General features: G+C 40.9%; 1 protein-coding gene across 8 annotated transcripts in view; it reads left to right on the top strand.

Annotated features, from left to right (window-relative positions):
* Positions 1-25,530, top strand: part of nfia (nuclear factor I/A) — a 142,520-nt gene that overhangs the window by 72,208 nt on the left and 44,782 nt on the right. For all 8 annotated transcript variants that reach the window (XM_057325982.1, XM_057325981.1, XM_057325986.1 and 5 more), the window contains exon 3: positions 19,758-19,823. In XM_057325982.1, coding sequence (XP_057181965.1) covers positions 19,758-19,823 — 66 coding nt within the window. The remainder of the gene's footprint in view (positions 1-19,757; positions 19,824-25,530) is intronic.

Here is a 25,530-nt window from a genome sequence, read left to right as displayed (position 1 = left end):
CAAATGAGACGATTGTTAAAATACATGAAGAGTATGGCGGTGTAAAATGAATGTAGATTGAGGTAAAACAATCTGGATTTGGGTAAATTTGATGAGAAATCTTGGACATCTTCTATAATATTGATTGCAGACTTCTGCAAGCTCTGAGCTCAGTTTGTGACATTGTTGAGATCTTTTGTGAACTTGAGACATTTTGGTGAGATTTCAGGCTCTTTATCTAATGAGAAATATCTGAGGCTGCAGGAGACTTTCATTCGCTCTCCATGTAATCTCATTGATGTCTAGAAGAAATATTTGAGATCTCTATAGTTTTTCTTTCTTATGGCTAATGCAAAATGAAACAACCGAGAACTCAATTAAATCTCCTGAGCAAGATTTAGATTTTCAAAAAAGTTAATTCTGTATGATTTATAAGCTTGTTTCCTCATGGGGACAAAAAAATGTCCCCACAAGGACAAGGATTTTGGATATTGCCATCTTTGTGGGGACATTTTGTACCCATACCGTAGGGTTTACCCTTCACACACACATACACACACACACACACACACACACACACACACACACACACACATTGTGTATAAGTTACCCCAACCAAACAACCCACAGCTTGCATGACCTCCTGTGTGTCGAGTATGGCCCTTATTCACGGGGGATTAGGGAGTGTCGAGGAGAAAGTTTTGCGGTGGACTCGGCATTCCACTTTATTTCTGACGACTTTTACTATCGCCGCAACCCCCCAACCCCCCCCCCCCTTCTCCCTTGGAACATAGCTGAATAATGAGCGACCTGTAAAACTGCTGTTAGGAATTAAAGCCCTTCACACAAATGAGAAACACATGAACACGCTTGTCGGTAACAGTGAACCCCCCCGAATCACGGTAAGAGGGGCACGTTTTTCTATAATCACGGTGATAGCGTGTATTTATCTTTGGTTTTGGGTGAAGCCAGTGTGTTGTACCTTGGTATTTCAGCTTTCCCAAGACGCACTTTTTTGTCATGTTTCTCTGATTATTTCATTTTTAAGCCAAACCACAGACCCCTAAACCCTCGTCTCTAATTCGTTTAGCCGTGGCTCGCGGAGAAGGAATACAGGGAGGACAACAAGGTAGTTTGCCGAGGAGAACGGAGAGAGAGCGACTCTGATTCATGCGGGCTGGAGGATTAGATGTGCTCCCCGTGTGTTTATAAAATGCTGTGCTTCGTGAGGCCTGTGGTCAAGAGAGGACTGCACAGTTAAAGAGAATGTAACCGCTCTTTTTAAACAAAAACAGTGGGAGAGAGAGAGAAATAGTAGAATTTGGGTTTTAGCCACTTTAGCTCCCTAACGACTTTTTTGTTGGTTCAGGTAAAAAAATGTTGAAGAGAAATTTGTTAAAATTGTTCTTTGTAGTTTTTTAGTGCATGTGCTCAAACTTAAACTCAACGTGCAAGTGATCTTTCTTTCAAGTTCAATTTCTTTAGTATTTCAATTAAAATACACAATTAAAAAACAATTAAATATAAAGTTCAGTTTCATTACATAAAATGTTCAAACCTGAATGCCGTTTCTTGCAACATTTCTTGATGTAAGTATTATGAAATGCTGCTGAATTTTGTTTTTTAAAGACTAAGATGTTCAGCTAACCCCTCGAGTCGTTTCATTCTGTAACGAACTTAAAACGGAATTACGTGTTTTTCCAACACTTGATTAAAAAACGACATGGCAAAGAAGCCAAAAGAGGATCAAGTTTTGCGCGGCCAGCTTAGCGCGCTGTTTTCGGTCACGCCGTTAATTGGAGTGCAAATGGCGAATTTTATTCACACACTCAAAAATAGGTTATCAGAAAATAGCTGCGTTTTATTTTGTTTTGAATTTTCAGAGAGGGACCTCTCGGTTACATGCGTCTTAATACATGACACAATAAATAAATCAATCCATAATATTCCTCCCCCCGCTTGCTATTAATAGTAAAGAGGACAGCTACGAATCCAGACAGGATTAAAATCTCTTTTGATGTGGTTCCACTTTTTATGGAACGTGATGATTTTTGTGTGTTTATTGCACAGAAACTTCAGGATGTGTGTGAAACAATACCGAAGCCTTAGAGCCTTAAGTGTGTGTGTGTGTGTGAGAGAGAGAGAGAGAGAGAGAGAGAAGAAAGAAAAAGAGAAATGAGAGAAGGAGAGCGAGAGGGGCCTGTGGTGGATCAGAGGAGGAATTTAGCAGATTTTAGTGGATAGAATGATCAGAGGAGAGTGCTCAAGATGGAGAGGGGAATCATTTGGGTGGTATGGCGGTATATGAGAGCGACGGGTAGAACAAGAATGCATCAAATATCAAAAAAAGACATCAGTCGTTCGTTTATTCGGGACGAACGCTGTCCTGCGCGATTTCTAAAGTGCCGAATGATCGTATTTGTTTGGGGATCTTTCATTGTAGAGGATGTTTAGGAGTGACATCTAGTTTGCAAACAATCAAACAACAAATTGTTGTGAGTTTGTTTGCTTTGATTCTGTTAAACTGTTTTTTTAAAGCATTTGAAATTCAACTTTGTTTGAGTGTCGAATAGTAAGTCAAGTTTGAATCATGAGCAGCCAGTACATGAAAGATTATATTTTAATTCTCGAACAGGCTTGTAAATCTGTTATTTGCCTTGAAACAGTTGAAGATCACAAAAAGTTATTACACTAGGAGAATTAAAAAAAGAGAATTAAACTAGGAGCATCGTAGAAGCATGCATGAAATAAAAATGATTACGAACAGGCAAAACAATAATTTGATAAAACATCAGTCTTTATGTATAATTGTAATAGATTATAGTATTTAACTTAATCCTTTTTAAATAAATTTGTCATTTTTTAGCATGGTTTGTTCTGTTTGACCCTGAATACTTGAATATTTGACCCTGCCTGTGTAATCCAGGCAAAAGTCTTGTATCTAATTTTGAGTAAACAAGCAACAAAGTTTGATTTCAAATTTGTCGTGGCCCTACTCAGTCACTATTATAGATATCGATGTTAAATTTTCACAGAATGTTCTTTACATCATGTAGGATGCTTTTATGTCGAAAACTTTAAATCACCAAAAAATGACTTTAGCTGGGTTTTCACAGGCAGGGTAACAAATTTACCCGAAAATATATATATATATATATATATTTTATGTTATCCTAAAGCCTTCTGAGAATTCAAAACAACTATTTGTTATACACTACAGAAGATGGAGCTGTCATTTGTACATCTCCACATGCGTGTCTTCTGGACCTCCTTTGAAACTCCACAACACACACACACATACACAAAAACAAGTACGGCAGCGTCTGTGTGAGATTAGCTCCATTTACAAGCCGGCCTGCTGTAAGCAATATAAAGCCTGTAAGACTCAGACAGGGCGAAGGGTCTGCCACAAAAGGATAATGGCCAAACATTGAGCCGGGCCTGAAAGGACTAACCTGCCCCTCACTCACCAGGGGTGGAGGGCGACGTCTGGGTCGTTCGGAGGCGCGCTGTGAGGAGTTTAGCGAACCGCTTGACATCTCTAAAGGGCCTCTCTCGGCCTTCCCCGTGGCTAGACTTTTTGCCCCGTTTGCCACGTTTATCGGCGGAATGGGGAAAGTCGCCACGTACGGTTCACAGTTGCGGTCTAATTGTCAGCGGTGTACGATGGAAACGCAGGCCAGAGGACCGGGAGGAAATTTTGGGGGCTAATCAGCATTAAAATGGGGCGCTTGCAGGGGGTCGTTTGATTCCACCGGCAGCGCTTAAACCAGATAATGATTGGGTAATGATGAGGTATTGTACATACCTCAGGCCCACGGGGCCTGTGAGAAAGACGGATTTTAATTTATGCTCAATATTTTTGAGTTGATTTGGAATTTAAAGGGTGAATTTAAATCATTTCAAAAAACAATGAATCAAAAATCATTTCATTTATTTTTTACATTTGTCTTTATTATATTTTAGTACATTAAATGTAGAATTTAGAAACCTATACAGTGAAAATGGTCAAAAGTTTTTTTTTTTTCATAGATACACAAACTGTTCACACTACAGTATATGAAAATTTTCAGTGTGTTCATTTTTCACACCCTGATGTAGGCTTGTCGACCGCACTGCGTCGGTGTGCAATATCTGTAACTGTTTTTAACTTTGTCTGCCAAGATAGAATAAATGCTTTTTAAGTTTTTTAATCCTTGGTTAAACACTTTTTTGTGCTTTTTGGATAGTTCTGGCGAGCACTTTCTTTAAACGTTTACTGGCAATTTAAAGCGACAGTTCACCCAAAAGTTTAGTAAAATAAAGTCATTATTTACTCACCCTGTGGTCTTTTTGTATAAAATTTTCATTCCAAACCTGCATGAGTTTCTTTCTGCAGAACACAAAAGAAGATATTATGAAGGAAGTTGGTAACCAAACAACATTGCTCCCTATTGACTTCCACTGTATGGACACAAAACCACTTTGACATTTCTCAAAATATCTTCTTTTGTGTTTACTGAAGAAAGAGTTGCATACAGGTTTGAACGACATGAGGGTGAATTTGAGTGATATACTGTTCATTGCAGTATCCATTTTATCCAAAAGTCTGTTTTTTATTTGCCGTCGTGTTGTTCCAGCACCTTGCACGTAAATTCAATGTCTAAACGTGCAGTCCAAAGGTTACCCGAAATGTTTTTATCGCAATCACGAAGTCATATTTTCTCGATTTTTACGATTTGTATTTACGGAGGTCTTTGGTGTGTGCGCGTACATCAATGGTGCACGGAAAGGGAGGGCACGTCTTCTCTGGGTGCAGACAGCTGTGAAGCGGGGCTTGGCGAATCCTCCTCCATATGTTCTGGGAGCGTTTCACACAACCACAGAACCTGATTTCGGGCCCCCATAAACCTGGAACACAACAGCAGGGGGAATTGTGTTTTTCGATACATATTTTTGGTTCGTGCTTGAGAATTTTTGCTGTCGAAACGCTCTCGTCGCATGCAAGCGGATTGAATCGATACACGCATCCCTCTTTTGTGGTGTCACGCGCGAGCTCACGGAACAGAGGGTACGCTTGGGGAGTTTTGGATGCCATGGTGATGGTATCCCAGCATGGCACTGCACACAGCAGGCATGGGCACATGCATGGGCACATGCATAAAGCCAGGCTGGCACAGCTGGTTTCTCCTTCCTTTAAAAGGCCTCACGGTCTCCATTGATGCTGTACAAAATAAGCACCTTCATTTAACAAAAAAATCAATTTTTCATTTTTTTCTTGCAATGCGTTTCGTCCTAAAGGGAGGGCATATGTCAGACTATAGATGTGCATGTGTGCGTATTAGAAGAAAGAAAAGAAGACGGAGAAAGAGATCGACACCTAAAAAAAGGCGGCGACGGGAGCCATCTGCATAGGGCGGTGTGCCAGTGTCTTGCCAATGTGCCCAGACCACCTGGCCACAACGCTAGCCAAGTATGCCAGCCTGAGCCCTCTAGCCTCCAGACTGCTGCCCTCTTTCACTGCTTTGAAACTCCAGTGGCCCTGGAAACAGGGGCTGTTGCCTCTCCCTTGCCAGTAGCTTTGTTTGAAGTGAGACAGGCTGTGCGGTGCTGGGGGAGACCAGACAGCAAACAGTGCCCCCTTTCAAGAACCATCCCCACCCCCAAACACACACTCATACACTTCGTCTTTGTGCGACTTGGTGCACTGTTTTGGTGTGCGTTTGGGGCTGGGGTTGATCTTTTTCTTTGCCTATAGTCATCATCGTATATTTTGTTCGCTATCACCTGACTTGATAAGTCATTCCGAGCTTTTGTTGTTGCGTTTTTTTCAAGGCCGACACCCCCTCCACCATCATTGTGCTCGATCAGCGCACCACCTTGCGCTCCCCCTCCCTCCCCTCACCCGCCTCCGTGCCCGCAGCCTTGGCATGGGCTCCCTGACAACCCTGGGAACCAGTGATTCCGAGTGGCACTCGAGGGCCGCAAACACTGGGTCCGCTGCCCGCTCCTGCCTTTGTTCTGTTTTTCTGCGCTTGAATATCAATGAGCGCACTCTTGTGTCATTTATTCACCAAACATTTAGTCAGCGCCGACAGATTTATGTAAATGCTCGTTCGCAATTACAGAGACGCACTTAGAAATTATACTCGGCGAATCGATACCGAAAGGAAATGAGATTAGGAGGTATTTTCGTTTAGATTAATGAAGACGGGAGTAAAATTCATTTTAGACTTGATTATGTACACATCTAAGTGTCTGAACCAGACCGAACAGTCAGTTCCCAGACGAAATCTTAGTGTTAATTTAAGTCTGTTGAGTAAAATACGTTTACGGGTGACATTGAGATACACTATAGCATCACAGACAGCCGCAAATGTCCAAACTAAAATCGCCCCCGTTTTGTAAGGTGGTCTTGGCTGGGATCGTTCACTCAAAAATGTAATTCTGTCATCTTTAATTCACCCTCATGTGGTTCAAAACCTGTATATGAGTCTTTCTTTTGTAAAACACAAAAGATATTTCAAGAAATTGTTTTGTGTTCATACAGTGGAAGTGAATGGGGGCCAATGTTGTTTGGTGACCAACGTTCTTCAAAATATCTTAATTTGTGTTCTGCGGAAAGAAAGAAACTCATGCAGGTTGTGAATGACACGAGTTGTCATTTTTAGTCGAACTTTGCCTTTAAGTTTCTGATATTCAGTTCCATAGATTTGTCTGGGGTTTCTACTCGTAGTAAGATTTTTCCTCATCCCGTTTTCTCCACCAAATGAAAATAATTTGCCCTAACACTTAGCATACCTTTCCTAAATAATCTGAAGTATTCTGAATTCTACAACAAAGTTTAATACTTACGGTGTAACATTTAACAGAATGGCCCAAGCGAGGTTTGGCCGGAAGTAGCCCTGTGCACCAACCCGCTTGTACAGCCGAGGTGTGTCTAATGTCCAAACACTGAAAAAGAAGGAAGGGTAAAGAAATCGAGACGGACTGAAGTGAGAAGTTCAGTCCCAGCAATTCGAGGAAGTCAGGTTTGTGCCAGGTAGCGCCAGGCCGAAGGGGCCAGGTACGCCCACTGAAAGGCTAATTGATTACTGCGGGAAGTGCTGGGTGATAAATAGCCAGATGCATCGCCTCCCTCCAGAGACACCGTCCAAAGGCCAACCGAGGATATTCTGGTGAAGTGGATGAGAGAGAGAGAAAGATTGTAAAGAAACAGATCTGACATTGAGATGTTGCTTCTGCTATGTCGCAACCCGCTTCCTTGGAGTGTAATCCATAGGTGACAGGGCTCTGAAGTGGAATCCAGTCATGAATTCAGCTATTTGAATTCAGCTATTTGAATTCAGTATTTGACAGGTCTAAAAGCGGTACACGGGGGTTGGGGGCACTGCTTACACGAGTGCGTATTTATTTATTTTGGTCCTGTTTTATTTAGTTTTTTAACTTTATTTTGTATACAGGATTTGCATTGGCTTCTGGATTCCCAACAGGTGCGAACACACTTGTTCGCACATTCGTTCTAATGGTGATGATTTTCGATGATGCATTGCCTAAAGTTAGGAATTAGCATAATACACGCCCAAAACATCTCAGTTTTGGCTCAACACATTCCTCTAACCTGCAAACATTTGTTTTTTCTGTGTTCTTGCACAACCAAAATGTTACCAAATGACACTCCAGTTTCTCTACCAATGCTGTCTGCATTCACACAACTTGTCAATCAGATATCCCAAACAACAACCAAAAGATTGTTTCCCTGTTAAAAGAAAGGGAGTTCCAGAAGTTTCATCCTAAGAGTGAAAAAATCCATCGAGGGAGAAGAAAAAGCAGCGTGGAGAGCAAGCATTGCCCAGAAATCCTAGCTGCACTAGTGCAAATTCTGTCTCAATTTCCCCCAGCAGCAATCGATACGTCGGTCGATGGGCTGGGCTGACATTGTCCACAGCTCAACAAGCGTAGCCAGCCAATACACACACATTTGTAGATCTGCAAGTTCATTCAGACGCCATGACGTTTACAATCCAATTACACTTACTACTGTAACATTACTGCATGTCGGGTTTTACGCTATTAATTATGCAGTTTAGCATTGAGGCTAATGGATTAGATTTTTATGAATACGTTTAATGTATCGCGCATGTCTTTTAGGTTCGGTCTGCTTGTAAACACGGTAAAATGTAGAACAGGATGGAGCAAGCGCGGCGTGATGCAAACCGTTGGGAAGCGTGTGTGGTCAGGGCAGAGCTCCAGACGGGCTCGTGGGCAACTCGGACAGTAACCTGAGAGACGGCAGTCCCTTACGGCCCCATCGATCTCTCCACACCACCCTACCACACTCTCGCTCTCTTTCTGCCCCAACACCGGCCCCCTGAACTAATCCCTGTGGCATAGTGACGTTGTTTCTTTCAGACAGATTTAGATTTTTGTTAGTGTGTTTCTTGATTGATTTACCTTTTTTATTAAACCGAAAGCAATTTTCTAATGGAAAAATTGACATTGTGTTGAAAAGTAACGTTTGTATTTGATTTTAAAGTAAATAATGAGATTTTTTAATAGTGTTTAATTCAAACAATAGTTAATTTTACATGTATTTATTTGATTTGTTTATATTTATCACTTTATTGATGTATAACATCATATCGCTGCTGTCCTTCTGAAACCTCGTTTCTCCATATTTTTTGATTGTTCTTTTTTTGTCACCCTTAACATTTGTTACTTGGTTTTGCAAATATCTAACCAATAAAAAGTACTTGTTTACTTTGACAACACAGTGTTTAATCAATTAAAAGGTACAGTGTTTTTTCCACTTCCTGAAAAAACGCAAATTTGGACATCCGGGGTTTCATAAGGACAGCGACGATATGTAACTTTATTTGAACTTTTATTTTCAAACATAATTTGAAATAGTAGATTGGGGGAAAAACTTTGTCTTGTACTTTTGTGCTTTACTACTTTATATTGTATCAATTTCGTAAAAAATAAACAAAGACTACAAAAAAAATTCTGTACACGATACCACTAAAAAGGGTCGAGTCAGTATGTAACCGAGCCTTCTGAAGGAACACTCGCTCTCTCTGTCTCGCTCTCTTTCTCTCGCTCGACCCAGGGGGTTGCAACAATACAAGAAGCCCATTGTCTGGCTCTGAGGAACCTCTCTCTGGTAACATTTTCTAGTTATCAATGACTGAGACGCAGAGCGAGCGAGGGGGAGAGGCAGTCTCCACTCTCCTGCTATGAGTCGGCACTTTGTGTCTATGAACGACTGACACCGGCTCCCCACACCGGCATTCTTCGTCAGATCAGAGCGACCCTGCGAGGCAGCGTGCCGCCGAGGGTCACGACACAAAAGTGCCATGAAGGCATGTAGGTAGATCTGTGTTCGGAGGATTGGGCATTGGGGAGGGTGGAGTGAGATGTCCTGTGCTGTTATTTAATAGAAAGTTACGCATAATGTTGGCATGGCAGTTTAATAAATATATACATGATTTAGGTTTTTGCATCACCTATTAGATGAGATGCACGGTTTTGAACAAATAGCAGAATAAAGGATAAGACAAATAAAAAAGCGGCGGCAGTGATGCTATCCATTACAGAGTTATAATTATGGTAAGTGAGGCAGAACTGAATCAATACAGCAATTCATCAATTGGATCTCCAAACTATTTCGCTCTCGCTTATATCATGCCGCCTCTGATGGCGTCCTTCATTGCCGCACGTCAAAGTTCCTCCTCCTAATCCACTTTGCCCCGATGTCCATTATTCCGCTCTCCTGTAATGTTAATCACGCTTCTCTTAATTGATCCGCCGTCGCCATTGGAAGCACTATGGGCGAGCGATTCCTCGAGCATCTGACGGGTCATATGAACAAGGCTAGGGTCTCTGGGTCCGGGTCTACGTGCGTGTTTGATAGTCGCACGTAGACCCAGACCCAGAGATGGGGTTGTTCTGTGGCTGTAAAACACAGGGGGTAATGTGAGACTTCATATAGCTTTATATAGAGTGTGTTGTGAGATGTGTGTTATGGCTTCTGAAGAGCACAGCCAGACAAATATTTACTGCCCAGCGGTGACTTGTAATGCGAACTGTGGAAACATTCCTAGTGTGTCACTTTTCATCCTGCCATCGGCACAGTTTGGAGATGACGTCTTCAACGTATTTTGACTAAGATTTGGTAACAAAGCCTTGTTAGTTTTTGGGTCCTAAACTAGACATTGATGCAAAAATAGACAAGTAATAGAAATAAAAAAATCTAAAATTGTATATTAATAAATAGAAATATTTCTATTTTACATTTTTTTAAATGTATTGTACTATTGTATTTATTGTTAGTATATTGTTTTATGATAAAATATGTATATCCATAAATCTAAAAATAAAAAATAAATACATAAAAAATATGTAAATAATAAATAAATAAAAATATATACAATAATCTAAAAAGAATAACTTCATAAAAATGAATAAAAAACAATATGTGATAATTTTACAGTATTATATGGTAATATATATATATATAAATATATATTAAATACGTATAATATATACACACATTTTTCAACACACAAAATGATAAAAAATGCACATAAGATAGCACAATATGAAAATGATTCTTGTCAAACTACATTCACCATCAATGTAATGGGAGAACAGCTACATGACTTCCATTGTTTCACGTTTTGTATCTTTACTTTAATTCTACTTTTTTGTGTCATTCTATTTCAAATACAACCGCGGTTGCTAAATCCTGAGTAGCCCATTGTTCAAAAAAAGGGTGGCATGGGGGGATGGCAGGCGCACAAATAAGAAGAGGGTACTTTTAAAATGGTTGCCAGTGCTTTTAAGATGGCTGCCAGGGTGAAAGTATTAAAAAGAGGGAGGGTATATTAGAGGTAAATGGTAACATCTGCATGGTTGCGTTATTGATGAATCCCTCAATAGCAGTGTAGATATGCACCCGAGTGTGTGGGATGGGACTTTTGTCTCTTTTCCCTCCTTTTTTCAAATCACGATGTTGTTGAACTTGGCAGTAAACTTCTTGGCAACACCGTCTCCTGTGTCATCCAACAATGAGAGCAGCTAACATGATTCTCTCAGCATCGCTGTGCCTGGCAGGATGATTTAGCAGCTATGGTTGGGATAAGCTTGCATGGCGGAGGAAAAAAGGATGGGCGCGATAAGCGAGAACGAGTTGGGTCTTTGGCAAGAGAATGCGTTTTTGTCCCAAAATGAAGCCTTTTGTTTATGGCGGCGAATCATTAGGACTATTGTGTTTAAATAGTCTGAAGTAGATATGGGCCAAACAAGACGTTTTCCTCACCTGACAGGCCCGATTGTTTTGTGCCCGAGAAGCGGCCGTCTTAAAATGGTGGCAGACTGGCACAAAATGGAGGAGCGATAGTGTGGGAGCAAAGCGTGATAGCATTTCCACGGGTAGGGTGAAAATGAAATCCTGCATCCTATGTGAAGTCGCAGGGTCCCAATCGCACGTCTGTCTTGACGTGAGCTGAATTCTGTTACCGTTTCGGAGACGGCACACGATCGCTTTTTGTCACGTTTTAACACGACAGCGAGCTCGAATGCAAACGTCTATCTGTGTTTCACACCCTCTCTGTTCTTCTAGCGATTTTACTGCTAGCTAAAGGGCCTGTGAGGGTTGAAATGACAACCTAGAGCTTTTGGCTGGCATCTCTCTGAATGCCGCTTACGCTCTCGGGTGTACGCCAGGGACTTGGACCTAGCCACCGTTCGCAACCGAGCATTTGTCCAAAAGCTTTCTCTTCCCCAGCCGCTCGATGTGATCGCTTTTGAATTCTAATTCGCGGCTCAATTGCACGGCATAAATAAAAACGAATGCACTTTGTTGGTCTTGACAGTATGGAGCTTGCATCTACTTCGATGGGCTGGGCAGAATTGTTTATGTAACATTTACTGTATGCGATCCATGTGAATTATGGGCAGTTGTGATTTGCATGAAATTTAGAAAGTGCAACAGAGTCTGTCGCATCGACCAGCTACATTTTGAAATTAGTTTTGATCATTTTCATCTGTGGGATGAATTAAAACGAATCAATATAAAATGTAAAATCAATAAGGAATGTATTTCTTGGGAAATTAGATTTATTTTGTAGAGCAGTTTTTTTATTCACCCCCAATATAGTATGATGAATATAACACTGCAAATGTACATTTTTAAAATGTTTTTTTATGTTCTAAGTTACATTTTTTTTGTAACTTTTTTGTTCTTGAATCCGTATCACCTTTATATATTTATATATATATATTTTTTTCATCCTCAACCCTATTTCCAACATGACCACATATTAGTTCAGACCACTTTTTTTTTGTATTCCACGTGAGTGTTTTGACTTTTTGCGGTGTGGTGGGTGGCCTCCGTTTCCAGTGCCCAGGCCGCAGGGGGGTTTTCCTCGGCGAGAGGCGGCTTGAGAAAAATGCGATGCAGGGGAAGTCGCGGGCTGAGCGGTGCATCTCTGGCGGCGTGTGCGCTCCAGCCTTGGCAAGTGTCTTCCAGTCCTTTCCAAACACGGGCCACAGCCAGCCGCTCTCCAAGGAAGAGAGCGAGCATATAGAGAGAGACAGAGAAATGGGAGAGAGTTAGACAACGAGGGGGAGTGAAAAAGTTGGCTGCCAAATTGAATCACCCCATCTTTTTTTCCCCGAACGTCCCACTGCCAAGATCATGGAGACTTTCTATTTTCACTCATTCTGAGGGAGAAGGAAAAAGGGGGGTCGGAGACACGGCCTCCCTGCCCACAGGGTTACGGTTCGGTGTCGGTGGCTAGCCAAGCGCACACGAAAGGCGCAAATGTTACCCGCCGTTTATTTATGTGCTGTGGATTTGTTTACGTAAATGCAACAGAGCATTAATGTTATGTTTACGTGTAAAGTTTACAGTTTGGTTCCTAAGAAATACAAAAGATTTGTATTGAGAGAGCCAATGGACCTTAGTGGGTGCCATGTTTAATTTGAGCATGAAAATCAAAATTTTGTGTTAAAGGGATAGTTCACCCAAATTCTTATATTCTTTGTTCACCCTCATGTCATTCCAAATCTGTTTGAAGAACGTTGGTAACCAAACAACATTGGCCTCTATTGACTTCCATTGTATGGACAGAAAACCACGCAGACATTTCTCAAAATATCTTCTTTTGTGTGCACAGAAGAAAGAGTCACATACAGGTTTTAAACAACTTGCGGGTGAATAAATGATGTCAGAATTTTTTTAGTGTTTTTAGTCTAGTTTTCATTCCCAGCAAATTAAACATGCGTTCATTAAGCCTTTAAAGGAGGAGGTTGGAAATCATTGTACAGTCGAGAAGGCTACAGTCCTGGAAAAAAATCCCAGACACCTTCTCTCCTTTCGCCCCACTGTCAGCATGATGACTATAGCAAGCAATGACACCTCCGTGTCAGCCGGAGACAGACTACCTGGCTACAGGCGGGAGGGTGTTGTGGAGACAGGTGTGTCCACCATCCTGACAGCACACGGACACCCACCATGCACATCGCACGTCTCCTTTCCATCTGCAGCTAGAGCCTGTCAGCTGGACTCTCGGCGAGCGATGAATTACACATGCACACAGACTCCATTTCCCTTCACTCCGCTTCTGCTGCCCTAGACACAAAGACAGGATCTCACGGTACTCAGCGAGATTAGATCTCTGACAAACGACAATCAAACTGACAACTTTTTTCACGTTCAATACGACATCCTCAGACACAACTCCTCGCTTCGGGAGGAAATCGGGCCTGACAGAGGTCAAACAACACACATGGGCTCCGAGGCAATGCCAGTAGTACCTATTGTGTTCTTCTCCTGGATCTTAGGGGCCACACGGAGAGCCTGGTTCTTTTCATGTTTTGTCTTTTCGAGTGTATTTTTGGATAGACTAGTAGTTTCTACCTGTGCCATACTGTACAGGAAATAGAAAGACACGCTGGAGACAAAGACAGGATGTGCTCGTGGAAGTAGGCATCGCTGCTTTTTCAATCATTTGGTTTGGACGTACGGTCAGTTGGAAACAACACTTGTGACAAAGCGTGCACAGCCTTTGTTTCCGTGCTGTTCGGTTTATTCTGGCATTTTCGACTATATTCTTGTGATCTTTTTACAGTTGAAAAAAAATTGGTGTTGCGGATATTCTCCGCCTCTAATGCTCCCTTTGAGGAATCCATGCTCGCACAGACACTTGACCCGCTCTGTCTTTCTGTTTCTCCACATCAGGGCTACAGGAGGTCGCAGTACACATTAGATCCCTGACAGCTTCAACTTCTCTCTCACAGCCCTGCTATTTAGAGAGAGAGAGAGAGAGAGAGAAAGAGAACTGGAGAGAGTAAATTGAAAGTGGCCCCAGGGCTGTATATTTCACCATATCTCAGGGGAATTCTGGGATTCGGATTCTCTCTCTCCCATCCTGGGAAAAGGCCAAGAAGTTTTTTTCTTCCTCCTCCTCTGCTTGCCTTTCCTGCCTTTTCCTAGAAACTGCAGTTCATATCATGGGAGTCGAAAAGCTTTAACTGAGTAACAGTCAAGAAGAATAAGAGAGATGGAGGGTTAGCCTACAGGCCGGGAAAGGGGCTCTTTTCCCAAAGAGAAGCTGGAGGCATTAAGGAATAGGTTCTGAATAGTGCACTTTTTTTCTCCCTGGAACAGTTTGACCAGAGAAGTCTTGTTAAGGAGTCCAATACGTTTTGTTTTGTACTGGTGATATTTTTGTCATTGGACACAACGTCGTATTGTACTAGTTGGACGTCCATATGGCACTTATGTGACTATATATGACCTTTTCATCTACAGAGCACAAAAGTAGATATTTTGAGAAATGTCTCAGTGGTTTTGTGTCCATTCAATGGAAGTCAGTGGGGTCCAATGTTGTTTAGTTGCCCACATTCATCAAAATGTCTTCTTTTGTGTTCTGCAGAAGAAAGAAAGTCATACAGGTTTGGAATGACATGAGGATGAATAAATGGTGAAAGAATTTTCAGTTTTGCATGAACTGTCCCTTTAAGCAATACAAGAAGTCATTATTTAAAGAATGAATTTTGACAACATTTTTTAAAATAAAGAACACCGTTTTATTAAAGCAATAAGCCCCAAGAAGCAGTAGGTAATAGTGCATTTTATAACAGCTAAGGGCGTTTCGCGTCGTGCCTAAAACCGCCTTAGCTGTTATAAAATGCACTGTAACCCACTGCTTCGCGGGGCTTATTGCTTTTATAAAACGGTTATTCCACATGCGTTGCAAGGTTTCATAAAATAAAGTAAATAAAGTGAAATTTAGGCTATGTAATGCTGCTTAGCTTATAACGACTTAGAACTGGGCTCACCCAATCAGAATCAATGACCAGAACTTTGATAATGGTTGTTTTCAAATGTTTATTATATCCATTTATTATTACATTTGCAGAGAGCTATCGGACCGCCTTTTTAACTTTCTGTACTGGCTTCACATTACACACCCCTCTTATCCGGTCTTAACTAATAATGATATCTTGTTTCCAACGTCCCCGCCAGTCCAGGGGGGACGTGGACTCAGGAATGTCCCGCTTTTGTCTCCTTGTAACGGTAACTCGGCGGTGCGGACAGCTTCTCTTACAGCACCCGAACAAGGGCTGATTTACAAGTTCAAGTAAGGAGACATGGCATTCCTAAAGGCCGTCGATCTTCAACTGGTGCTCAGCTGTGTGCTCGCAGAAGGGAATAGCTCAAGTCGCACCAACAAAAGAACAGTTGAGACTCGTGTGGTGTTTTATTGCTTTTTGCCAGATTGCACTTGTTGGTTTACTGTACCGCAGCGATCCCATAATGTCATCGCTGGGCGACCACAAAGCGTATTCTGCTCGTTTTTGCACACCCCTTTTTTGTCCATGAGCACATGTGAGACTCACAGAGAACCCAGATTGGCTCCCGGTGTTCCCTAACTTGGTGCGCCTTCTGTATTTCTCAGACAGAGGCGATGAAACAAAACAGTAGAACAGAAAACACACCCGTATTACTATTCAAAATCCAGACAGGATCAGTATACACAGGCCGTAACACTATCCCACCCGTCTCGCTTCCCGATCCTCCGAAAACAGCAGTGTAAACAAGCGACGCTCCACGAGAGAAGAAAAACAGCGCAGGCCCGGGCAACAGGCTGATGTATAGAGGAGAAGCAGAAGGGTCCTGTCTAAACACTGCCTCTTATTAAATACGGTGTGACGTAAAAGCGAAGGGGGGAGAGGTCAGGGTTACTCAAACATCGCACACGGGCAGCGGCCTAACGGAAACAAACGTTCTCTACAATCCTCCCGCTTAGAAGAATAAGGAACAGTCCTGATTATGAGTGTGTATATGGTAACAAACAATGCCTTTCTTCTGCAGAACACAAAAGATATTTGAAAGAATATTGGTAAGCAAACAACATTGGCCCCCATTGACTTCCATTGTATATGGACACAAAACCGCAAAGACATTTTTCAAAATATCGTCTTTTGTGTTCCGCAGAAAAAAGGCAGGTTTTGAAATGATGACAGGTTTTATTTTGGCTTGAACTGTCAAATTCTCAGTGTTTTGCACGTTATTCACAATTTCAGGTTTATCAACATGTTCCCCATCTGCCTTGTGACTCACCGCAGGAAATATTTCATTTTTTTACGTCCATTTTATGTGCATCACAGCCAAAATATGCTCTCCGTAGCGATTGTTCTCTTTAAAACACTCTCCATCCGGAGTTCCTCGTGTAGTCCGGCTTCAAGTGTGACTGCACAGGAATTCCAGAATAAACCTCTTGGCTTCCCAACTCCCACCATCCCATCCGTCGACCGAAAAAAAAAAGGTAAAGAGGAAAGAAAATCTGCGGGACGATACTTGTGGAAACAATGCTCCAATCCCCGGAGCTTCACCTTCTATTGATACTCCAGAAAGGCCCGTTTGTATTTCTAAATTAAGTTTCTGCCTCCTTTTATGGGGCTTCGTGTTCCTGAGCCCACTGTGTAAAAGGCCTTTTGAAAGCCGGGTTTTAACACACAATTGGATTACAGCAAAGCACTTGGTGAGAAGGCAGCGGGTTGGGACGGAGGACCTGCGAGAAGTACAGATGGTTTAGCGTATGCATAATGAAACAGACCAGGCGGTGTTTGTGCGCCCCCCCACCCCCCTGAAAGCGAGGCCTGGGAGAGGAAGAGTTAGAGAGGGAGATGAGAGAGGGGGGGAGGCAGGCCAGGGGGTATAACACTCGAACCCAACCTGCCTGCCGCAGCAAGCCGGTCCTAATGATCTAATTAGGTAATCACCTCACCGACTAATTCACAGAGTGCCATGACATTACATCCGCTCCTAACGGTGTGTGTGCGATCCGGCAGCGCTTGGTGAAAGCTTGTTACGCTTGTTTTACAAGCTACATAGAAGTTTTTAGGTGGCTGAAGAATGTAGAAGAAACCCGTCTCTGTCATTTATTGCTTTTTATTTTTTATGTTTATTTTTAATAAACAAAAATTCGTTATTGAGCAAGATAATAAATAAACAAGTAAATTCATAATAATAATAATGACAATAATAATAATAATAAATGTTATGTACTATGTTAAATAGTTTTATTACTGTTTGAGTGTTTTTGTAATTTATTTATTTTAGTTTAAAAATAATAAATATTTAGTTAACGCTATTATAGATATTATATTAATAAATAGTATTATATTAAATATTTAGTTTCTACAAATTTAAGGTCTCTTTAGTTCGACTAATAAATATAAGTACGTACAGTTGCCTGCAATGCTATGTTTCAAACAGAGATGGCGCTAGAGAGGCAAGTTATGAATTGTAGTTTTAATTATTTCAACCTTGTTATAAGTTACTTAACAGCACTAGAAGATCCTCATGAAGGCCTTTTATTACCTCAGTGGCGAGGAATGTCCATCACATGCGAGCGTATGCGTTGCAGTCGATTGTTCAATAATGAATTCTGTTGTCGAATTGAGGCGGGATAACACTTTTACTTAGTCACTCCGGGTTTCTTTCATTCACCCACGCCCAGCCGGCGTTCTCGTCTTTTTGATGGTGTGAGAACAAAATTACAGATAGGCTGAGACTACCCCGGCCTTGTCTTTCAGAGCGGAGCCCAAAGAGTGGCTTGTTATGCACTTGTATAGAGGATTTAGGCCCCTTGAATAGCCCTGTTTGTGCACGGTATTTAGTTGTTTGTTGTTTAGTGTCTTTTTGTGTTGTTTATTTCAGACGGGAGGGGATTTTTTTGTCCCCCTCGTTCTCTGAGGGCCCTCGACAGGGGGTAAATGCAGATGTGACACACAGAGTCTGGGTCTCACGCCTCATTTGCATATTTAATTAGCAATGGGCGATGTGTGGGAGAGCACTCGGTCTGTAGAGGGCAACTGGGAGAGTGTGTGAAAGTCCCGGCGCACGCACACCCACCCAGCGCCCGGTCTCGGCCCCCTCGTTGCGCTTTCACATATCTCTGGGCTGTTGCCGGGGGGCATGCTTGTTTCAGCCCACTCTTCAGATTGCTTTTGTTTTAAACTGTTGATGCAGACGGCAATGCTGAGCTGAATGCAAACAAGGCCCTAAATTGTTTACTTTGTCTAGGAGCAGATGAAGGGGTTGGCCAAACTTTGCTTCTGGTTTTTGGTGCAGGGTGCACTTTTGTTTTTTATACTTTCCATTTTTGGGTGTTTGGTCCTATTTACAATGTTGTTTAGATTTTAATTGAATTTAATTACATATTTTTATATATTTTATTTGATCCAAAATGGTCATACTTACAAGTACCAGGTGCAAGCACAAATAAAAACTTGATATGGTATATTTATTGTATATTATATATTTATAACTGAATATTTTAACATTGTTTTCATCTGTAGTCAGCTCAAACTGAAATAATGTAGAAAAAAGTCTGACTTCTATTATGGTGGACGGCACGAATCAGTTTCTGATCACAAACTCACCAGCCCGATTTGTTTCGTGCTGCACTTCCTTTCTTTTTTGTTTTCGAGTGGATGTAAGTAATATTTCTCCCAACTGTTTTATCTGCAGTGGGAAATCAATACTCACCCCAGCATCTAAATCATCTTAAAGAGTATCATTTTTGGCTCTTTTTAGGTGTAATAAAGGAGTTAAAGCGACGGTGTCTGGTCCGAAGTGAATTTTTCGAAAGTTTCCCCCTGAACGTCTGGGTGAGAATCACGGCTATCACGGCTAATGGCACAGTTAAAGAGCACTTCTTGGGAGAAATCTGGGCCCATCAAATTTATAGGACTTTTTTATGCAGTGCGCCCATGTCCGATGGCTTTCTCTCCAGACTTATTTCCATAAGTGCCTCGGCTGCAAATAGCTCACTCGGTGTGAATTCACAACCCGAACCTCACCACTGGTTTGACCTGTCCTCCGTGTGCCTAAAGGACGTTGGACGTCTGATAACTTCCTTTTGCGTCTTAATAGGAAGTATTATTATTCAATCAAATGACTAGATAACGAAAGTTGCCTTTGGTTTGTTTGTATGATGTTTGCACTATTCTGATCTGTGTGTCTGGCTGTCGCAGCAGTCGGCTTGGAAAGTCATCCCCTATCGAACCCTCTTGCGTACGCGCGGCAGAGTAGGGTTTCACCTGCACGCCTACAGCCAGACTGCACCGTCAGCAGGCCGGCGGATGATTCGCTTGAAGTTTGTCATCTGCGTCCCGAGCTTGGTGAATGCTGGCCATAGAAAAGCCACAAAAGCAGCATGTTTGTGTTTTTTTCTGAAATGAAACCAAAGTCTCACAGTTCTCTCTGTCTCTTTCTACAGAATCAGGGCAGTCTGACAGTCCGAACCAGTCCAGTGAAGGTGACATCAAGGACCAGCCCGAAAACGGTGAGTCCCTACACTGTAAAAATGAAAGGTTCTTTGAGGAACCATTTGGGGTTCTTCACATTGCCACGCCGGCGGAACCCTCAGGGGAAACTCAAGGCACCGCTTAATGAAGGGCGGTTCTCTGAGGAACCCTCAAGGCTTCTTTTAATTAATATTGTGTTGGTGATATTGTTATAAATTCATCTTAACAAAACTAACCAAATAATTTGCCTTAACTTTAAATATAAATACAGAAATATTTCGTAGTGTCTCATAGCAAGGCCTACACCAATGGTAAAGTTGTAATTTGCCAAAAAGCAAAATATCCTTGCGAGCTAGAAAAAAACAATGCTGTTCTCTCCAAATGGGTTTCCTGCTATTACCAGGTGGTGTGAGGATCCATGTAGGCAAAGTCAAAATGATTTCTATAGTGCATTTCACAATTTTGTATTGCTAAAGTAGATATGTATTTATGGCAAAAGAGAACAGGAGCTTGCGGCTGTTGGCCTTAGGTGTCCCAGGCAGTGCAAGGATGAGCATCAGGGTGGGCTGGAGCTGGGTCTGTTGGCCTTGGGTGTCCCTGGGAATAAGACATGGAGACAAAAAGAGGGATTTTTTATATAAAGTCTCATAAAACGTTACATTTAATCATTTAGCACATCACAAATTGGTTTACAAATGTAACAATAAACAAAATATTACAATGCCCGGAAGTCACTGCTTTGGTCTATGGTTAAGGAGTACAATAGGCAACAACTGTAATAATCCACTTTATTCCGATTGTTTCATTGTCAGTGAGTATTTTTACATGTGCAAATATAACAAATAACATAATAATAAAAATATCATAATAAATATAATACTTACTTTGCTCAACTGGAAAATACTGAAAATTCTGAGGAAAAATGATAAAAACAGAACTGAATATGATAAAAATATTTAATTACAGACAATTTATATAACATGGGTGGGGAAACCATTCAACCAAACAACAAGTAAAAAAAGAGCTATACATTCACTAAAAGTGGCTAAAAGTCATTGTTTGTCATTTAACACTAACGTTACCCATAAAACTAAAACAAGCGCTGCCTTCATTGTGTAAATAAACGGTTTACTTTAAACAGCCAAAAACGGCCATACAATTAGACGTGTCAGAGTATCAGTATACATTTATATAAATAGTATATAGTTAGTATATTTAAGTTTTTATATATTCTGACTTTACTTACCTCCAATGGGACAGTCGAGAGGTTGTTGCGATCCGTTATCGGGCGGGATGTTTGATTGCAGATGGAACGGCGTATTACATCAAAGCACAGTGAGTTCTATTTGTGAACTGACTGCTCTGTATGCTTTAGAGATGCTATTCTAATGCCGTATGCTTTTTGTCATAAGGTGATTGGTCTGCGCAGAGCTGGAAAAAGTTAAACACACATTCCAACGAAAGCGCCACATGCATTGACGCTGCGAAACTGGGCCAACAACGTCACAGTACTGTGGAGGGCCAGACGGCACAATAAACACACAGAGCAGCTGCAGTTTGTTTGGATTGAAAGCACAACAACGTTTACATTTTCAAAAGATTTCAGTGACTTATAGAATAAAAATGTTTAGTCTCCAATTAATTTAATATAATATGAATAATAAGAAATATTAAATAATTAAAAGCTTCCTAAATTTTCTCAAAATAACATTTAGCCTTTTCTAATCATGTGCATGATTTTAAAACGTGTGTTCACTTAGCAGGGGCCATAAACCAAACTTTGGACTATTCTTATTCTCATAAAACATCAAAATGATCAGACACTAAAAATTTCATGCAGAATTTTTGGGGGTTCCTCTGATACTGTCTTGTACAACAGAGATTCTCCAGGAACCACTTACAAGTTTACAGATCTTATAAGAACCATTTTTTAGAATTTGAGTTCCTTCAATAACCCGCTAAGCACTTTGAGGTCCCAGTGTAGTGAAAAGGTGACTCCAGAACTTCACAACTGAATGTGGGGTTATTCAAGAATCTTATAAATTCCTGGAAGAACCACAAAGACTATAGATGGTTCCACCATAACCCTTTTATTGAGAAAAAGAGCTTTGAAGCGCTTAAAATACAGTTTAAGGTTCTTGAGTACACAACAGGATATTTGAGGCACCTTTTATTTTTACTGTGTAGATTCTCCTTCAAACATCAGCAAAATATAAACAAGGATTGTCACAATATTACATTTTCACCACACAGTACGAATATTGGAGAATTCACAGTAACAATATTATCACGATATCTTTTAAAAGCAAGTAAACATTTATATTATTCAGATTTGTCTATTTTTGTTTATTTTGTGTTTCTCTTTTGGTCAATAAGTCACACTTAATAAATAAACGAACAAAGCAATAAATATTTTTTCATTGACTAAAAAAACACAAAATAAAGACATTTTTGACTAAAATTATACTATAATTATTTATTTTTTAAATTACTGCATCATTGTGGCTCTTAAAGGGACGGTTCATCCAAAAATAACAGTCATTTACTCACCCTGGAGTTGTTTCTAAATCTGTATAAATTTCTTTGTTCGGACGAATCATCATATCATATCATAACCAAACAGTTCTCGGCCACCATTGACTACCATAGTAGGAAAAATGACAATGCTAGTCAATGGCGACCCAGAACTGTTTGCTTTCCTACATTCTTCAGAATATCTTCTTTTGTTTTTCGACAGAACAAATACATCTTTCCTACTATGGCCAAGAACTGTTTGGTTACAAACGTTCTTTCAAATATCTTTCTCTGTGTTCATCAGAACAAAGACATTTTTACAGATTTAGAACATCTCGAGGGTGAGTAAATGATGACTGAATTATCATTTTGGGTGAACTGTCCCTTTAAGAGCCACAATGATTCAATATTTTTTTAAATAAATAAGATATCCAAATATTTGAACAAACGAATGTATACAGATTAGGAACAACTTCAGGGTGAGGGGGACCAATTTATCACAAAAACGTCTGCATACTTTCACTAACATTACGACTGAATCAGTCGAGTCGCTTCTTTGTCAGTTTAAACACAAAATAACGTTGAAAAGTCCCCCTCAAACCCCCCCTGAGCTCAGTTATGTGTGTATCCCTCAACACTGGATTATAAGGCATATCTGCTTCCTAACTTGAAGATCATCGCAGATGTGTGCGCCGGAGCCTGAACTATTATTTCCACACCCTTGTGTGTGACACTAACGTGGGCCTGTTTACTCAGATTAGTGGATATGGAGAGATGAGCGTGTTCATCATTCTCACCCTGCATGTAGCTGATATTATCTTCTCATCTGCCTTTCTCTCTCTATGTCGTTGAACTGAGGATCACCCCTAAATTCTGATGTCTGCGCAGATGCTGCACATAATCTCTCCACTAGTGCCTTTGTCATCTGGAGTTTGTATCTTTCTGTCATGATATAGAGATTATTTCAGCGTTTTATCCAAAGCAGCACAGTTTAGAGATAATCCAATGTTGATTTCAACCTATAAAGCCATAGCATCTGATGTGTTAAAGGGATAGTTCACCTAAAAAGAAAAATTCCGTCATCATTTATTTATACACTGTATATGACTCTTTCTTATGTGGAACACAAAAGAAGATACTTTGAGAAATGTCTCTGTGGTTTTGTGTCCATACAATGGAAGTCAATAGGGGTCCGTGTTGTTTGGTTACTGACATTATTCAAAAAATCTTCTTTTGTGTTCTGCAGAAGAAAGAAAGTCATACAGGTTTGAAATGACATGAGAGTGAATAAATGATGGAAGTATTTTCATTTTTGGGTGAACTGTCCCTTTAAGGCCTGTTACAGCAGTGTAAATATACACTTTCCCTGTCACTGTCTTTATTTCTCTCGTATTGTCTCTCTATTTTTCACTTTCTGTCTGTCCCTTGTGCTTATTTCTCCATGGTTTGTTTTTGCTGGCAAACCTTGACCCTTGCGCTCCATGTTACGTGCACTTTCACCAAGCGGGTGGCTGTCTTTCTGGGACGGGACGGCAATTGCACAACCCGTAGACTATTAGATAAGGCCAGAGGATATCCTCTATTCTACTGACTGTAGTGAGAAAGTTAGGTGGTGAGAAATGAGGCAGAGCTTTTATTCCGCAACCAGTAAATACAGCTAGACAATTGTTTGCTACCTTTCCTGAGGCTTGTTTATCTCCATTTGGCAGACTTGAAGCAAAATGCTTTTGTTATTGTTTGTATAATTACTATTTATGCTTTTTAAAACTTTATATTAACTGAAAGACTGTATTTTTTATTTTTCGTCAAACGATTAATCGCGATGTTTGTGTTTACATAATATATATATGTATATATCTGTGTACTGTCCATATTCATTTTGTATTTATAAACACATTCACATGCATATGTTTAATAAAGAAATTAAAATTTTATTTAATCTCATTTATTGGTAAATCTAAATAAATACATCTAAATATTTCCTAAATATATACATGTATGTGTATGTTTTTGTTTTTATAATGCATATGCACAGTACACCGACATATATTATGTAAACACAAACTTTCATTGTAGACGATTAATCGCGATTAATCGTTTGACAGCCCTATTTTTAACCATTCATGTATTTGCTTGGGTCTGTTTGAAGTTCATTATAAAATGAATAATTTCACCCGTTTTACATTCATATATATTTCTGGTTTCATCGTGCGTGATTCCTTACTGCACATTTTTTTCCAAAACAATCCAGTAAGTTCCCTGTCCTCCCCAGTTCCCCAAAGTCTCACCCCTTCTTTTCTTTTCTTGAATATCCTTTTCACTCATCTGAAATATGTCCTGTTACCACTGGGTTAAGTGTTAAGCAAATTGAAGATTTACGCTCGGTTAACCTAACCACGTTATTTACCAACTACCCGAATGCAGTAAAACGAGTTTGCCGTCTCTCCCGAGGCCTGTAAACACGGCTCAACGCTGGAGTTCGAGTCGAGTCAGTGGTCTTGTTGCTGTGCTAGAGACTCGCTGTAGTCTCGACGCTGCTGTGAAAGGCGATCCCTCGCCCCTCCCTACAACTGTGTGTGTAGATCTACAGTGGACACAGCTGGGAGTGATTATCCGTGTTGAGATATACAGTAGAAGCCCTGCCCCTTCCCTCGCCTCTTTCTCCCTATATGAGGCGCTCATGGAAATGCCCTTGGTGAACTTGGAGCGCATATGCTCCCTATACTGGAATCCTAGTGACGAAGGATCCTTCGCTCCCTCTCTCTCCCTCTCTCTCTCTCTCTTACTTCCATTGCGTCATTTCGTCATTTTCCAAGTAATAGTGCACCTCACTTCTATCCTGTGTTATTGTTGTTTCACAGTAAGTACAGCTGTGTGGAAACTTTGACTTTTCGCCTCTCTCTTTTTCACTTTTCCCTTTCTGCGACAACTTTGCATGTCGCTCATCTTTGCACTCTAACATACATGTGTTTAATACCCCCAAATGAACTCTCTCTCCATCTCGCTCCTTCACTCAATCTCAGGGGCATCTGCGCAGGAATGCTCTCTGGCTCTGCAATCTTTTAGCTCATGTCAGCACTTTCTCTTTCAATGAGCCGTAGATATTACCCCTCCCTCCCTCTCTCTCTCTCTCTCTCTCTCTCTCTCTCTCTCTCTCTCTCTCTCCCTCCCTCCCTCTGTTTTGATTATTTATTATTCCACTCGTCCACATGCTTTATGTCTTCTCATCCA

This window comes from Triplophysa rosa, linkage group LG25, assembly GCF_024868665.1.
Source record: "Triplophysa rosa linkage group LG25, Trosa_1v2, whole genome shotgun sequence".
Taxonomy (NCBI): domain Eukaryota; kingdom Metazoa; phylum Chordata; class Actinopteri; order Cypriniformes; family Nemacheilidae; genus Triplophysa; species Triplophysa rosa.
The sequence above is the reverse complement of the archived record's forward strand: the minus strand, read 5'-3'. Positions and strand labels throughout refer to the sequence as shown.